Here is an 18,280-nt window from a genome sequence, read left to right on the forward strand (position 1 = left end):
TAATAAAATTGTATTTTATAATTTTGTTAAGCATCTGGGACTGTGTTCATTAGACTGGCGTCGCTGTGCTACTTGCTATTGAATCCTTCTATGAAGGCCCGATAAGTAGAGTGAAAACCCCCGGTGTCAGACCTAAAGACACAAGCGCTCTCTGTGGTGTACTGTTATGCTTTTTCTCTAGAGTCTAGACAATCCACACTATCCCTGCCTGACCATGGCTTAAATCAATTTCTGACGGAGGAAAGATGTTTCTCAGAACCAAAACTTGTTAGATTTAAATGACTCGCTGATATTTCCATTAGTAAGTCACCCTTATTTATTTTTCTTGAATTGGGTTTTTATATCTTTGCGAAGAACGATTTTGTGTTTCAAATGATTGTCACGGTATTTCTAGCAACATAATAGATAAAAATATCTGCATCGGCATAGTCAAGATCTCATTCGGGATGTCAGCAAGAGTGATGAAAGATACGTAAGCCCTTCCACTCTCAAAACTAAATTCCGTTAAAAATAGTATGTATACTTATATGTATATTAGTTTATCATGCCACGTTCATCACTGCTGAAACATCGAGTATAAAATCTCAATTGCGATAAAACATGGCTTTAAAAAATGAAAATAAACTCAAACCTCTAAAAATGTATTTTTATAATATTTGTTGTAAATAAAAATGTATTAATTGTTTAAGACGTGTTTTTTTTTAAATAATTTTAGATCAAATATTTGTTTATATCAAGTACTTGATAGTAGTAGCAGTACAATCGCTGCCGAAATATATATAAGAAGTCATAATTGCGATGAAACATAATATCATAGTTACTGTTATTTGAATACTTGAATGGAAGAACTCGTTATTCATCATTCGCTTAATTCAAATGATAATGTGAATTAATAAATAATATGCGACAAAAATCACAGCTGCTAAAAAACTAATGCATTGGAATCTATAAAAAGGTCATCAAAGAAAAAAATTATCTACAGTGAACTCTAAAAAAAGAGAAAGAAACGATTCATGACATACGATTGGCGCACTTGGAGCAGTGACTGGGAAAATAAAAACAGAGCGGCAATCCCACATACTTTTGCCGACTGGACGGAAAGAACAGGAAACAACTATTAAATTTATAATTTAATATCTGCAACGGCTACAAATCTGTATAATTTTCCACACATTCGCCAAAATGGTATTTGAATAAAAGGAGTATTTGAGATATAAATAAATCAAATAGTGAACACCAATGTATATTATATTGTTATCATTTTCTAGAATTAGATATCCCAAAATTAATACAAATTTTCGCAACGCTCTTTTTTTATTTTTAGTTGCTCCGGCCCTTGCCTGGCGGAATTCCTTTACTTTTTACTAAATACTATTTAATAGAGGAAGAAGTGAAGTACTCTTTGTCGTTGGAGAGGATTGAAGAAAATTTCTAGGATATCTCTGCAAGAGGGACAACGGGTTGTATCTATAGCGGCTTTTTGCTGAAAGCGTTGGGATACGATTTATTGCATTCTTAGCGTAGCGTCTACTCAATGAAGAAATTGTTGAAATTGCTAAGGTGCAGTGTCGATGCTCGGCGATTTTCAGCTGGGATCTGCCATAAAGTCGCGATCGCATCCCTTATTCCATACCGTCACAGCCAGACATCAGCGCTTGAGAACGTTCCTCTTGCATGAGCCATCCAAATACTTAACGCATTTAATTAAATGAAAAAGATGTAATATTTTCTTAGGTGGCTTCTATAAAACATGTCACAGGTTTTTCGTAAATTTACCCCCCCCCCCCTTCTTCATATTACAAATTGTTATCGCGCCAGACTTTTTTTGTTTTACACTGTCACAATTCTGATAATCCCTCCCCCCCCTCACTTAAACCTGTGACATAGTTTATGGAAGCTACCTTACAGAACATGTAATAATTTAGTTATATTTATGTAAATAATAGTGGAGTATATTTTCGAACACCACCTCGCTAGGAGTTGTCTTAAAGCTCGCGCATGCGCGTGAGACGAATCCTGGTGTGTAATGTTTCGTTGAAATTGTGACAGCTGAGCTGAACTGCACTGACGTTACGATGTCGCTTATACCTTTTGTTAAAGCCGGTAAGCAGTCGATAATTTACTTTATTATTTAATGCCTTCTCTATACATTGACAACACTAAAATCGGCTTCGTTCAAGTTCAACTTAGTATATAATTACAGTTCGAAAGTCGCTGCCTCTTAGCTTTGTTTTATTCGGGTGTAAAATTCAAGAATTTTTCCACATTTCTAGATTCAATATTTGAAGCAAAATTTGTTACTATCCATCTGTGTAATTAAACTCGTATCTTGTTTTCATATTTCGTCACTTTGCAAGTAAACTGTCACAAAATAATCTGAAAGTTGGTGACCGGATTTTTGTGCAAACAAAAATTGCGCACACGAAAATTCTGAACATAGATGATTGCTAAATATATTATACTTTTAATTCCAACTTCATTTTTAAGTATTTTTTTTACTAAATAACGGTAATAAGCTGATGGGGCGATAACTAATCGGTTTTGTAGGACCCTTATCGGGTTTTTATATTGGATGAATTTTAGCGATTTTCCAGACGGTTGGAAAATACTCAAAAGATAGGCAAACGTAATAGATATTTGTTAAGTAATAAATGTAAATTTCAGGAAGGTGTTTAATCAACGTGTTATCTAATCTATCTATTCCAGAATGTACGGCGATACTGTAAAACGGTTAAGTGTCTTTGAAACCCATTGATTTTTAAGTTAATGTCAAGTTCTATTCTTTAGTTTATACATAATATAATAAAGTGAATTATTAGAAAAACTTAGTGTTGATAAATTTCTTATATAATATATTTTTTGTTTTTTAGATCTATGTGTCGAAAACAATGTTGAAGTTAAGGTAAACATATAACTATTTTAAAAACATGAAAGATTTTACATATATTTGTTTTTAGTATGAGTATGTTAAAATTGAAAATGAAGATTATAATAAACACAATGATGATAATTTGTTTGAAACGACTAACTATATCGCTACAAATGTGTGTGAAGTTAAGGTAATAAAAAACTACTTATATACATGTGATAAATATGTATTATTTAAAATCTTATCTTGTTTTAAGTGGGAGAATATTAAAATAGAAACCAATGACAATAATTCACACGAAGTAGATGACATGTTTGAAGCAGGTAAGAAATACATTGGTGTTTTATATTTATAATTGAGCCATTGTTTTTATATTTTCACAATAATAAAACCTAACCTTTTCAGAAATTCACGATGTTAAAAATATACTTCATGAAGATCCTATCAATAAACATTCAACAGATCTTATTGAAATTCAAGTAAAAGTCAAATTGATTACTGTTTATAATTTGTTAACTTTTACATCCATAACTCAACTTACAAGTTACATTCATTCTCAATCTTAATATTTATAAATTAAATAAAAATAAATAACTTGGATACTCTTTCTGAGTTATGGGTGTAATAAGTTGTTGCAGAAATAAAATAAAAATTAATATTTATTTTCAGAAACGAGAAAGGAAAATATCTGACTTGTCAATTTATAAATGTGACATATGTGAAAAAGTTTTCAAACACGAATCTAGTCGTTTACGCCATAAGAATGTTCATTCGGAGCACAGGGCTTTTGATTGTGTCAAATGTGGTAAGACATTTAAGAGTAAAAGTAATCTTACGCAACACACGAAGAATCATATTGATTCTTTGGACTATAAATGTTACAAATGTGAAGAAGCATTCAAGAATAAAAGAAAGTTGTCTGAACATATGACAATTAGTCACACTTTTTCAGGCTTTAAATGTGATAAATGTGAAAAAGTATTTAAAAATAAATCTGATCATTTACGACATATGAATATTCATACTGACGTTAGGAACTTTAAGTGTGAAAAATGTGAGAAGGCATTCAAATGTAATTATTATCTCATACGGCACATGAATATTCATAGTAAATCTAGCGACTATAAATGTGATAAGTGTGAAAAAGAATTTAAATGTAAAGAATATCTTACACAGCATATGAGGAAGAAACATTTGGATTCCGGTGACTTTGAATGTGATGTATGTGGAAAAGTGTTTAAATATAAATATTATATTTCACAGCATATGAATTCTCATTACGAGTCTAGCGATTTTAAATGCGACAAATGTGATAAAGCATTTAGAAATAAATTTGACCTTTCACGGCATAAAAATACTCATGTCGATTCTTGGGACTTTAAATGTGAAATATGCGAAAAAGCGTTCAAATGTAAAGAATATCTTTTACGACATATGAATATTCACAGTGCTACTAGCGCCTTCAGGTGTGAAACATGTGGGAAATCATTCAAATGTAAAGGTTACCTTTCACAGCATATAAATATTCATAGTGATTCTAGCGACTTCAAATGTGTCAAATGTGAAAGATCGTTCAGAAATAAATGGGATCTTCTGCGGCATATGCATATTCATAATGATTCTAGAGATTTTCAATGTGACATATGTGGAAAAGAATTCAATTATAAATATTATCTTGCACAACATATGAGTATTCATAATGAATCTAAAGACTTCAAATGTTACATATGTGGAAAAGCATTTAAATGTAAAGATTATCTTTCATATCATATGAACGTTCATAATGATTCTATGGAGTTTATATGTGACATATGTAAAAGATCATTCAAGTATAAAAGTAGGATTTCACGGCATATGATTGTTCATCTCGAAGCAAGGGCCTTTAATTGCCTGAAATGTGGAAAAGCATTCAAATGTAAGACTTACCTTACACGTCACAGTGTTCAATGTGAAAAAGAAATCTATGATAATAGGAATATTAATTCTTACAAATTTAAATGCGACAAATGTGAAAAAACATTTATGTCTAAATATGATCTTTTACGTCATATTAAGATTCACGGTGATTCTAGAGATTTTCAATGTAACTTATGTGGAAAAGAATTCAAATATAAATTTTATCTCTCTCAGCATATGAATACTCATAATGATTCTAAGGACTTTGAATGTGATATATGTGGAAAGGCATTTAAACATAAATGTAATCTTGCACAGCATATGGATAGTCATCGAGATTATAAGAAACTGAAATGTGCCAAATGCGAAAGAACATTCAAGAATAAATATGATCTTAAATCCCATTTTAAAATTTTTAGCGAATGTATGGAGTTTAAATGTGACGTATGCAGCAAAACGTTCAAATATAAAAGCAGGTTTACGCGCCATATGAATGCTCATCTACAGTCTAGGGCCTTTGAATGTGGAAAATGTGGAAAAGCATTTAAATGTAAAAATACTCTTCGACTTCATATGGAGACTCATAGTGATTCTTTATACTATAAATGTGACAAATGTGAAAAAACTTTCAATGGTAAAAGAAAAATTTCAGAGCATATGACAATTTGTCATAGTTTGGTTTTTAAATGTGACAAATGTGAAAAAGCATTTAAGAATAGAGGCGAACTTTTACGCCATATGTATATTCATGTTGACTCTTATAACTTCTCATGTGAAAAATGTGGTAAAGCTTTCAAATGTAAGCATTACCTTATACAGCATTTTAGGAAGAGTCATAGTGAATCTAGTGAATTTAAATGTGATATATGTAAAAAAGTGTACAAATACAAATATTATCTATCACGGCATATGATAACTCATAGTGATTCTTCTCTATTTGAGTGTAACAAATGTGGAAAAATGTTTAAATATAGAGACTACCTTTTGAAGCACATGAATATTCATCGTGATTTTTATGAGTTTAATTGTGACGAATGTGGAAAAGCATTCAATAGTAAGAAAAAGATTTCCGAGCATATGATAATTTATCATAGTCCTTTGGGCTTTAAATGTTATAAATGTGAAAAAGCATTTCTTACTAAACGTAATCTTTCACGACATATAAGTTTAAAGCATATAAAATTGGATCTAAGCTTAGCCTGAAAATTGCACGTCTGTTCTGTTGATATGTATTACTATTGCAAATTTATGTAATTTTCATTTATACGTGATTTTTATTTTTATTGTTTTTTTTTACAATAAATAATTTCTAGTATTTTCTACTTTATATTTTCTTTATAGACTTATGGGCTTGAAAATAAATAAGATAAGAATATTGGAATAAAATCCTAAAATTATATTATATTTGTATGCAATTTTATTATTTACCATGATCAAATGTCAAGGCAATCCCACTCGATGGTATTTATTGTAAACCATTGGACGGCCGTTGCGTTGAGTTATAAATATGTTTAGTTTCGCTGGTCCTTCGAAACCTCGTTAAGGCGGTTTTCCCAAAAGGGTTAAGGTCTTAGATGAACAGGAAGAACGAAGTTGAGATAGTATTCATAATAATTAAACCACTTATAATTAAGTTGTCACAATTGTGGAAAAAGCAAAAATACAAAGCTGGTAGCACCGACACGGAACATCACCAGCAGCCAACAGGATAGCATGTTTCCTTATAACAATGTAACATAGTCTTAAATAAATATCTACAAATAACTATAGCGTCTCATTGCTATCACCATAAAATTCCATATGATGTCACATCTCATGTATGAATATTCTCCATTAGCGCCACCTATTTGACGTAATTAAAAATTTTGTTAGTTCCAACTTTAAGATGGCGACTTTTTTGTCGCAAGAGGAATGAATTGTACAGCGTAGTATATACAGAACTTTCAAAAATATAATTTTAGTTGAGTTGGCTTGCCATGTATAGTTAGGTAGTTTGCCTTGATAGGTTGCATGCAATAGGTTTTAAATTGAGATGAACAACTTTTTCCACTCACACTATAGAAATATACATGCATACAATTTAAAATGATCTGACGGAATTAGAATGAATAATAAATATTGACTCTAAATCTCCCGGAAAAGAAAGAAAATTTAAAAATATAGTGCACCTATGTGAGATTTGGATCCACGATCTTCAACTAGCAAGCTACGAAAAATATCAATAAATAATTTGTTGGTAACGTTAGCTAGAAACGAGAAAAATATCAGTGAAGAAAACGATTATTATTTTAATTTTCTCGGTTTTGTATCTTCGCAGTAGCACATTTGATAATTAGGTTAGTATTAAATTAATTGATTAATTTCATCCTTCGTTGTTTTTTTAATTGGTATAATATGCTGAAAGTAAAATATAAACATTAGTTTAGGTAAAATATAGCTTTAAGTTACCGAAGGCCAACCGGCATTGAACAAGATTTGCGTAATTTTGGATCACACCACAGTTGCACTCATCTGACTCGGTGGAGTAGAGTGGTGGTGGGTTATGGTATCCCCGACTCTTATTCTGCTGCAGTCTTCCAAAATAGCCAGTCCAGTTTATTTCCGGGGGGTAATTTTAGAGGTAAAACGACAACAAGTACAAAAGTGTGATTGTTGAGACACGTAGTATAGTAACAACAGGTCAACGCTGCTGTGTTTATTGAATTAGTTTAGCGGACCGATGGTGGCAAGTGACAATTACATATAGATTGAGCTGCCACTGTATTCGATACATAATTAAATAACAAAAGGTAGATGTCTATAATCTATAATACAACAAAATACAATTTATTATATATTATATAATAAAAGAGTTGAGAACCTTTTCACGTTGAAAGGCCGCATTCAAGAAATTTCAAGTCCCCCCCCCCCCCTTAAAATATTATATCGGCCTTCTACACAAGGAAGTAGAAATACTATATGATATTTTGGCGACGGGTGGTAATTAGACACAGATTGAGCCGCTGCAGTAGTATTTTTATTGAATTATTACAGTTACATGTTATTTATATATACATATAATGAACGCACACCGGCGTGCGAGTCCGCCAGAGCTTACAAAAAGAAGAGTTCCCATTACGATAGTGTCATCAGAGTGCCGCCAAGTTTTGTGTATAATAAACATAAATAAATACATATATAAATAGGCCCCCTACACTCTTATATATTTTTTAATCCATAAATTCTAACATAAAAAATGAATTTATTGTGTTTTAATATAATTCTATAAATTAATTTTAGTTAATATTAATCATATAAGTAAATCGAGGGGTGTTTACGAACGCTATCTTAACATTAAATTTGTGTGCATTGACTTTGACAGCCCTTTGTGCTCGCGCATGCGCATTAGACATCTTTGTGTGTTGTATGTTGAGACATGTGACAGCTGTTCGACGCTAACAATTACAATGTCGTTTATACCTTTTATTAAAACCGGTAAGCAGTTGATAATTTATTGTGTTATTGACATTATTCATTAGCTCGTTTTTAGTAGAAAAATCATTAGAATAGTACACGAGATTACTTAGAATCCATTTTAAGTCAAATTATCTCCATTGTATTTGCGTAGTTGCATTCAGCTTGCTTGAAGGCTTCTTTTTGAAAACTTCTCACGTGCATCCATAATAAAAAAATAGACTGAGCGACATAAATATAATATATAAAGGCACACCCATGAAACTCATGTCCTTTAAAAAACTTCTATTTGTTTCATAAATTAATGAACAATGCACAAGGTAATTTTGGACAATATAAACTGCCGGTCAGGTAGACCAATAGTAATATATTTATAAATTTTAGTTTTAGCTTTAGAACTTTCGATATGAATTGTCTAAATATCTTGTATAATATATTATTGTTGATTTTTTTCAGAGCTAGGTGCTAAAAACAGTTTCGAAGTTAAGGTACGCATTAAACTGCCATAATATATCCAATTAATTTTCAAAAATTTTAAATATATTTTTCTAGTATGAAAATGTTAAAATTGAATACGATGCCAACGAAGATTGTAATAAACGTGAAGATGATGACATGTTTAACACCATTAACTATATTAACACAGATGTGTGTAAAGTTGAGGTAATAATATTAATATACCATTTAAAGATATGTATAATATAAAATCTTATTTTGTTTAAGTGCGAAAATATTAAAATAGAAACTGATGACAATCAAGAATATAATGTAAACGAAGTAGATGACTTGTTTGAAACGGGTAAGAAATATATATGCATATATTTATCTGCAGGATGGCCCAAAACATAACATTATTATTGCTATTCAGTTTTTGATTAACCATATATGGCTAAAAATAATTTAATTTATTTAAAGCATTTAAAGTGTTATTGTTTATTTTTGGCCACTATTTATAAAGTCTCATTATAATTATCGGTTTACCGAACTTTTCAGAAACTCACGACGTTAAAAATATTATCCACAAAGAGCATAATGCATTTAATTGTGTTAAATGTGGAAAAGCATTCAAATGTAAAAATACTCTCATGCAACATATGAGGATACATAATGATTACGTGGGCTTTAAATGTGATAAATGTGATAAAGTATTCAAAAAGAAATATGAATTTTCACGACATATCAGTACTCACGCCGATTCTAAGAACTTTAAATGTGAAAAATGCGAAAAAACGTTTAAATGCAAAGATTATATTTTAAGGCATATGCATATTCATAACGATTCTAAAGACTTTAAATGTGACATATGTGCGAAAAAGTTCAATTATAAATATTATCTTGTAAAACATATGCACATTCATAGTGATTCTAAAGATTTCAAATGTTACAAATGCGGTAAAGCATTCATATGTAAAGATTATCTCACATATCATCATCTGAATGTTCATAATGATTTAAAGGAGTTTAGATGTGATATATGTAAAAAAACATTCAAGTATAAAAGTAGGATTTTACGACATATGGGCGTTCATCTCGACTCTAAGTGCTTTGATTGTCTCAAATGTGGAAAAGCATTCAAATGTAAAACTGACTTTTCACGCCATAGTGTTCAATGTGAACCCGAATTAAAATTTAAATGTGACCAATGTGTGAAATCATTCAAGTTTAAGTGCGATCTTTTACGCCATATGAAGATTCACGGTGACTCTAGGGAGTTTAAATGTCGCATGTGTGACAAAGCATTCAAATGTAAAAATACTCTTAAACTGCATATGAAGAGTCATAGTGATTCTATGGATTATAGATGTGTCACTTGTGGAAAATCATTCAAGAGAAATTGTGATCTTTTACGCCATATGAAGATTCATAATGCTTCTAAGGACACAAAAGAACTCAAATATAAATTGACTCTTTCTCAGCTCGTCAACGCTCCCAATGATTCTAAGAAATTTGCATGTAATATATGTGGAAAGTCGTTTAAACTTAAATGTTATCTTTTTCAACATAAGAAGAATACTCATAGAGAATCTAAGACACATCAATGTGACATATGTGGAAAAGCATACAAGTGGAAAAGAAATATTACAGATCATATGAAAAAACATTCTACCAAATAATTTTTCTAATTTTTAAATATGGGAAATGTGAAACAGAATTCAATAATGAATGTGATATGTGGCAATATATAAAGATTTATAGTGATTTCATTCATCAAATCATTCAAGTATAAGATGCTGATTTAACCACATATGAATGTTAAATTAAATGCATTACAGAAAAAAATGTGAAAAGCATTCAAGAGTATAAGAAGAACTACAGAGTACATGTTAATTCGTTACAGTTTTATGTATTTTCAAATGGGGGGAAAAACACTGAATATTTTCTGTATGTAAATTTAAAGAATTCATAAATAGACTAGGCATATACAGTAGCGGCAATGAAAGTTGTCCACCTTAAAAAATCTATATTTCTCTGTATTACGATGTTTAATATATATTTTTATTTATTTATTGTGTTTGTGATATTTTCAAGTAATTGAACATGCAAAAGCTTCAACACATTTTGAAATAAACAAATTATTGAAGTTTTTAGAAATCAGTGATATTTGGGAAAATTTAGTAGTGCAATGATAATTTTTTTTACCGTAAAACTAAATTATGAATACAAAAACTGAAGCTTACATTTTATTTGTAATTAAACAAGCTACAAATAAAGCAAACTTTAATATAAAGTTGGTCCTTCTTTATTTCGTAATACTGCATCAATTCTTCGAGGCATTGATTCAACCAATGTTTTTGAATATTGTTTTGAAATTTTTTCGTACCATACTTTTTACATTTTGATGAAGGTTTTTTGTTTTGGATTCTTGCTCCCATTATACCCCACAGGTTCTCGATGGGGTTTAAGTCGGGACTGTCACCTGGTCATTCAAAGGTCAAAATTCCATTTTGTATGATAAATTCCTTCACCTGAATTTATGGATGCAAAATAATTATTTTTATTTTGTTTTTCATGTTAACTGTGATACACTCTAATAGGAAAAAATAACCTTTACAATTATAGTACAATGGCACATTGCAGATTCGTCCTGGAATATGCACTCCGTTTCGTGCGCATAGTGCATTTAAATAGTTGGAAATAATTTTTATTTTTCCGCATTCACTGTCCCATAAATAAATACTAGTTGTTCTACCCTACGGTATGCAAAACATACCCAGATTATCTGACCTGCAAGGCAATTGACCGTCAACTGAATACACTCATCATTCAAACGTTCACCTCACTTTGTTGTTTTACTGCACCCTACCTTGCTTGCAATATAACGAGAACTGAATTTTTCTTTAGTCAGAATCAAGTTCCGATTTCTTCGATGTTGTCAATTGTAGTACTTTTGACGTGTTGAACAGAAAATAACGTAAAACGATGTAAATACTTCAAAACCCGATCGTCAACTGCCGAAATAATGAAAGAAATGAATCCTACTCATGGAAAAAATTCATTCCGAGAAACAAACCATTAGGAAAAATATACTTGCTTTTATCCCTTTCCTGGGGGTGGACACCTTTCATTGACACTTACTGTATATTACATATGTATATGTAATATATGCATTATTAATATTGTAAATTTGTTTATTTTTTATTCATCTGTTATTATTAATATATTTTATATATAGAATCTTGTAAACTGCTGTTATTGATCAATAAACATTATCAATCTATATTTGATATATTATAGTGTAAATAAAATGTATTATGTAACATCTAAACACGTTTTTGTAACAGATAATCATGTGTAAGACCAGTTTTTTAAAATTAGTCAATTTTCCATAAAAATTGTAATGTCCTAAGAAAAGTTTTAACTATACATTGCTAAATAAAAACAATTAGTCAGAGCTGCATAGATTGTGTGTTCTGCCATTATTTATGGAGTTTGATCATTTACATGTCTCCGCGAGTTTTAACCTATTATGGTTTTGTCAGAATAAGATATGTCCAATATAGTACATATCAGACTTCATTACAAATATTAAAATGAAATAAAAATAATTTTAGAACATGTTGCTGATTTTTTATTTATTTTCATCAAAAAAGAATTGAATATGTTTAAAATATTATTTCCAGGGTCGGCTCGTGTTCGGCACACACAGACGCCTAAAATTTTTCGTGGTACTCGTAATATTTTATGTAATATTACATCACATTCCATCATGAAAGTTTAACAATTACCCAAAAGAAGGAGAGAGGCGATTATTTAACTAAATGCATTTTCAAAGAAAAACAGTTTACGGGAAATTGATATATTGTGGCTTGTATATTTGTTCAAATCAGATTGAGTGTTTTATTTTTGCTGCAAAATATTTAGCATTGAGGAATATGCTTTAGCAAGGGCAGGAACAGAAAATTCGGAACATATGATGCGTGTATTAAAAACACATGAAATATGCAAACATTTTAATTGCTATGAAAAGTGGATTGATCTAAAAATGCCACTACTGGTCAAACAATTGTACTTGAGTGAAATAGAAAACATGAACGAGTTACTCAAGAGAAGCATTTCAAATATTTTAATCATAGCCTCGAAAAATATCGCATTTAGAATATATTCAGATAAATTATTTACTAAAAATAATGGTATGTTTCTTAAAATTTGGAGATGTTTTTAAAAGATTATCTGGTGATAAAGAAACACGTAAAAAATAAAAAATCCGTACAAAACGCATTGCTTGGGAAAAATATCTAGCAAGATAAATATCTCATTGATTGCCAAAGCTACTTTGTGGCAATTGTACACAGATTGAGCCGCTTCAGTATTATTTTTTATCAAGTATAGTTAGTTACAGGTTTGACATTAAAATGAGTGGACAGTGCACTAGGCCGCACTAGCCGTACGAGCCCGTTTAAGTCACCAAGAGAAACTGTCTACGTCATGTCATGCCGCCAAATTTTGGTCATAATAAATTCTAAATATAAATATATGTAAATGGGCTTCCCCCCACTACCAAAGACAAAATTTCATAGGCACACAAATACTGACGCACGATTGAAACACCGTCTGACATGTGCGTCAGAGCGAGTCAGAACGTGAGGCATCTTGCCCAAACACTGTCCGATATATTCACCTATTTCTCTCTTGCCAAATTCCCTGACAAAGCGGCATTGCATGGGCGCGTGAAAGTTAACAAAAAGGTGACTACATTTTGAAAATATCAAAGGAAGACACTAAAAATAAAAGTCATCTCGTAAATTTTTGTTCGAGAAGGACAAAGGAGGTTAAATTGCTACGGGTACTAAACAAATATCATTTCGAAAAATTAAAGTTTATTGAGCGATGCTGCGGGAGTTAAAAAGGACAAAGAGGGATAAAAGGAGGACATCTGGTCACCTTATTAACAAGTACCGAAAACAATTTCACTGCATGATATGAGTTAAATCTTAAAGTAAAATAAATATGTACATGTTAAATACTTTTAAAACATTACGCCCTTTAACAAAGACGCGCGCTTTGGTTAAACTTCAAATTATATATATATATATATATATATATATATATATATATATATATATATGGGTTTATTGTTATTTATTATCAACCATTCAAAAAGAACGATTAAATCTGAAGTACCTATATCTATTCCTTAGCTGTCCGTCATGCTTGATAGTTTGTCGTCTTTGGACCAAACGTAAGTTATGAACTGTCAACTCAGAGCCGTTACAATGGCGTTTATCAAAACCGGTATTATGTATTTTCTTTTTTCCGTTTACAAACAACAATCGAAACGAAACAAATAGTTTTAAAGTTTTGCTTTTCAGTTAATATCACTTCGTGAAATTAATTAATGTTCAATGTTAAAATAAGAAACATTATATTCACATTTATTCGCAAGTACATTAAATATTCTCAAGCATTAAACTTTATCATTGCAGAAGCTGACGTTGAAAACAACAAAGAAACGTTTGCTTCCGTTGATCTGATTCAATGCAAAGTCAAGGTGATGGAGCGCAATACGTAAGACTTGTTAAGATATGTGATCATAAATAGTGTTTTTGTTCAAGTTGGAAGATTTAAAATGCGAATACGATAGCAGCGAAGATACATACATAGAAAAAGTAAACGACATGCTCGAAATAGGTAAACATGATAATACTATTTAATAGATAAACATGATAATACTTTTTAATACATTTTAATTATTGGTCATTATATGGTTTCAGAAACGCACGATGTTAAAGATGTATTAAAGCCGAATACGGATATTTTATCTCACCAAATTCACAACGCCATAAAAGTAATATATTTCTATGTATTGCGATATTTACAACATATCTAACGAACAACACTTTAAATTTTAGATACACGGAAGTGAAAAATATTCCAGAGTTGAAGATATTAATGGAGATTGTTATGAATTTAAGTGTAGCATATGTGGAAAAGCGTTTAAATCGAAACCCTATCTTTCACGACATATGCAAACTCATAGCAACGCCTACGCCTTTGAATGTGAAAAATGTGGAAAATCATTCAAAACGAATCGAAATATTATACGCCATATGCAAACTCATAGTGGCGCTTGTGAATATGAATGTGATATATGTGGGAAAAAATTAAAATCTAAATACTATATGTCATACCATATGAAAACGCATAGCGGTGTTTGTGAATTTAAATGTGAAAAATGTGGAAAAGCATTCCTAACTAAAAAATATCTTTCACAACATATACAAACCCACGGAGATAATCGTAATTTTGAATGTGAAAAATGTCAAAAAATATTCATAACTAAAAAAAAGTTTTTATACCATATTAAATCTCATAATCGTTCACAATATGAATGTGTAACGTGCGGAACGTCGTTCAATTTTAAATGGATTCTGATACGACATATGCAAACTCATAGCGATGCTCGGGACTTTCAATGTCAAAAATGTGGTAAAGCGTTGAAATCTAAATTTGTTCTTTCGCGACATATGAAAACTCACAGCGACACTCGTGACTTCAAATGTGAAAAATGTGAAAAAGCATTCAAAACTAAAGTTAATCTTTCGCGACATATGCATACTCATAGAGATTCTCGCGATTTTAAATGCGAAGTTATTGTAAATTGGTGAATTATAAAATAAAGAAAACGCAAACATATTTATAAATTTATTCAACCTACCCCTATCAACTTACCCTATGTGTGAATAGATGCTGTTTTTACTAAAGTAAAATTACTGTTATTTTTAAACTAATATAGAGCAATAAACGCAAAACAAGCTAGTTGACCGGAATATAAAACTTTTATGACGAGGGAACTGTATTAGAAGATAATAGTCCGTCCATTGCAACTTTGCCACAAAATGTTTGTATACTGAACAAATTGAAAAATATAAAAAAAATGAATATTCATTAGGGTCATGATAAAACTAGGTGGTAATCTGGTATCACCGACACCTTTCTGTAGACACTGTCAGTGCTACCAACAACTATGTGATATTGGTAGCATTGGCGTGATAGCGGCGAACACATTCTTTGGTTGACCTTGACGGGAAGCAAACAACCGGCGGAGCCTCGTCTGCTGATAAAACAATTAAATGTAATCAATCACATATATAATTTTGTAATATTGATAAATGTATGTATTATTTCTAGAAACTAAAAGAGGAATTTTATAAAATTTTATGGAAAGAAAAAATAATTTTAAACGAATAAAATAAGACGTTAATAGGTGGCAAATCCTTTACTTTGTCAATAACAAAATATATTACTCGGTTTTAATTTTTTAAATATTTTTTTGATAATGAGTTGGTAGACCACGACTACCAAACTGTAAATTGTCAACTGAAGCTGAAATGAAAAAGGAAAATCGGGGATCAACTTTCGAATACATATGTGAAGCCGATGGAGTCGAAGTTTTCTCTGCTGTATGGAAAGACAATCAAGTAGTGTTTTTTTTTATCAACTTATGTTTGCAAAGAACCACTAACAACAGTTCAAAAATATGACAAAAATAAAATTGACAGTCGAGGCACCAATTATTGTTATATATTAAAATAAGCATATGGGTATTATGAATGAATTGTTTGCACGGTATAAAATTAGAATTAGAACCAAGAAATGGTACATGAAATTATTCCACCACTTAATAGGTAGTTAGGTAGGTAGGTAGTTTTTGTTAATGCACGTCAAAGATGCAAGTTACCATTGCTGTAAAATAATTTCGTCTATTAAATGTTCAAATTGAGGTGTATAGTTTAAAATTTTTTTTTTATAAATTTCATACTTCTTAGAAGAGTTTTTTTTAATTATTGTAATTATTATGAATATACACAATTTTCCCCATAATGCTCAACATTTTCATTTTCAATAATATATACAAACACGAGCATTTTTATATATTGATATGTTTAAGCAAATTGTAGTAATATAATTTTGTAAGTTCAGTAATTATCTTTTTTCGGTACACGTTAACATACAGGTTTGGCCATAATAATGGGGCACCTCAATAAATGTGTCATATCTTAAACAATCGTGAAAATATGAATATAATATCTAGTAGGCCTACCCTAAGCTTCAATTACAGCTGCAATACTTTTTGGCATACGGTCAACTGACTTGCAAGTCGACAATTTTCTCCATTCCGTCTGCAATTTTTCTCGCAGATCAATTTTGGATTTGCAATTGTGTTAAGCAACATTTCATTTTAATTTTGCCCATAAATGCTCTATAGGATTTAGGTCTGGTGACTGTGTAGGTCATTCTAAAAGCGTAAAACCCTTTGGCGCAAATCAACCCCTGCTTTTTAGGGAAGTATGCCACAGAGAGTTTTCATGCTGGACTCGATTGGTAACGGTGTCGTTGCTTAGAAATATTTTCTAGTAGAAATCCATTAAAGTGGATTCCAACATTGAAATATAAAAGTCACTGTTCATACTACCATCGCAAGTATACAGGGTTTTCATCCTTGTTGCTGCCGTGCAACGCCAGACCATAACACTTCCATGTTATGGTCTGGGGTACCAGGGATCTAAAAACTTTAAAAATGCTAAGAAAGTATGATTATTTAAAAAAAATATTGCTTAGAACTTTTTGAATAAATTAAGTTTTTAATATTTTTTTATATTAACAAACTTTAGTTTAAAATTATCTTAAAGTTGTATTCATCGGATCAAATGAATTTCTCACAATCTTCAGTTGTCCAATCTCTATGTTTTCTGGTCCACTCTAACTTTCGAGTTTTATTTATTTCTGAAAGCTACGGTTCGTGTCGGACTTTATCGAATCATTCTGAATCACACATCATTGCGCCTTCTTCTCAGAGTTGCGAAGAAATGGATCACCTTCCGCTTGCAGACTTCGGCAGCCAGCTTTGAAGACGTTTTTCAACAATTTTTAAAGGGACTCACGAACCAACTTTCGATCTTCCTGGGCAGTTGTAAGTCGTTTTCTTTTAATTTTTGGCTTTGATTTGTAAGTATCACATTCATTTGAACCGTTGCAAAGCATTTTGGATAGTGTGTCGTGAACAATTAATGTGTTTACTAATTTCCGATATATTCAGTCAATTACATGCAATATGCGAATGCTATAAAATTATATTCGCTTTTTTAGCTTTACCTAATTCGCGTTTTTTGTCATGTTTATATAGGTAATATTCAAAATAAATTATTAAATAAAAATAATTATAACGACAAATAAAGGCCGAAGTCAGGCAATCTTATTTTAAAACTCAGGTTAGCAATTAAAAATTTTTTTTTTGTATAGTTCTCATAATTACGGTTAAAATTAGTTACCCAAATATTTCGGTCAGACTATGCACTCGTAAAGAGCTATACACCATTTTAAGGGGTGCCCCATTATTATGGTCATAGCTGTATATGCATGTACATATGTAACGTATACTTTTTTAAAATGAAATGTATTAAAAACGTATTTGGATTTTTTATTATTTTTACAGTATCAAGTGAATTATTTAACATCTAAAAGCATTTTTATTTAAATTTTCAGAAAATTATTTAGTTAAATTGATTAAAAATAAACCAATGGTCACGTATATAGAGCTTTAAGCCAAGTTTTCGCTCTATT

At 30.7% G+C, this 18,280-nt stretch overlaps 2 protein-coding genes across 8 annotated transcripts; both read left to right on the forward strand.

Annotated features, from left to right (window-relative positions):
* The first annotated feature begins 2,018 nt into the window (after positions 1-2,018).
* Positions 2,019-6,526, forward strand: LOC148238199 (uncharacterized). 3 transcript variants are annotated; one of them, XM_088205638.1, is made up of 6 exons: positions 2,019-2,103; positions 2,871-2,902; positions 2,958-3,059; positions 3,126-3,192; positions 3,275-3,348; positions 3,539-6,526. In XM_088205638.1, exons 1-6 carry the CDS (start codon positions 2,076-2,078, stop codon positions 5,966-5,968), a joined length of 2,733 nt encoding a protein of 910 aa, XP_088061764.1. In that variant the 5' UTR covers positions 2,019-2,075; the 3' UTR covers positions 5,969-6,526. The 3 variants fall into 3 exon arrangements, with proteins under 3 accessions (XP_088061764.1, XP_088061766.1, XP_088061765.1); XM_088205639.1 differs by lacking the exon at positions 2,019-2,103 and adding an exon at positions 2,712-2,730; XM_088205640.1 differs by lacking the exon at positions 3,539-6,526 and having other exon boundaries at positions 3,275-3,474.
* Positions 6,527-8,135: 1,609 nt separating this feature from the next.
* Positions 8,136-15,352, forward strand: LOC148238200 (uncharacterized). 5 transcript variants are annotated; one of them, XM_088206129.1, is made up of 8 exons: positions 8,136-8,239; positions 8,675-8,706; positions 8,771-8,881; positions 8,942-9,017; positions 14,143-14,207; positions 14,272-14,347; positions 14,431-14,504; positions 14,569-15,352. In XM_088206129.1, the coding sequence occupies exons 1-8, from the start codon at positions 8,143-8,145 to the stop codon at positions 15,322-15,324; spliced, it is 1,287 nt and encodes a 428-aa protein (XP_088062255.1). In that variant the 5' UTR covers positions 8,136-8,142; the 3' UTR covers positions 15,325-15,352. The 5 variants fall into 5 exon arrangements, with proteins under 5 accessions (XP_088062255.1, XP_088062254.1, XP_088062258.1 ...); XM_088206128.1 differs by lacking the exons at positions 14,143-14,207; positions 14,272-14,347; positions 14,431-14,504; positions 14,569-15,352 and adding an exon at positions 9,212-12,276; XM_088206132.1 differs by lacking the exons at positions 8,136-8,239; positions 8,675-8,706; positions 8,771-8,881 and having other exon boundaries at positions 9,000-9,017; positions 14,258-14,347.
* Positions 15,353-18,280: the final 2,928 nt, after the last annotated feature.

The sequence above is a fragment of the Plectrocnemia conspersa genome, unplaced genomic scaffold, assembly GCF_051122295.1.
Source record: "Plectrocnemia conspersa isolate PC_06_02 unplaced genomic scaffold, ASM5112229v1 ptg000002l, whole genome shotgun sequence".
Lineage (NCBI taxonomy): Eukaryota > Metazoa > Arthropoda > Insecta > Trichoptera > Polycentropodidae > Plectrocnemia > Plectrocnemia conspersa.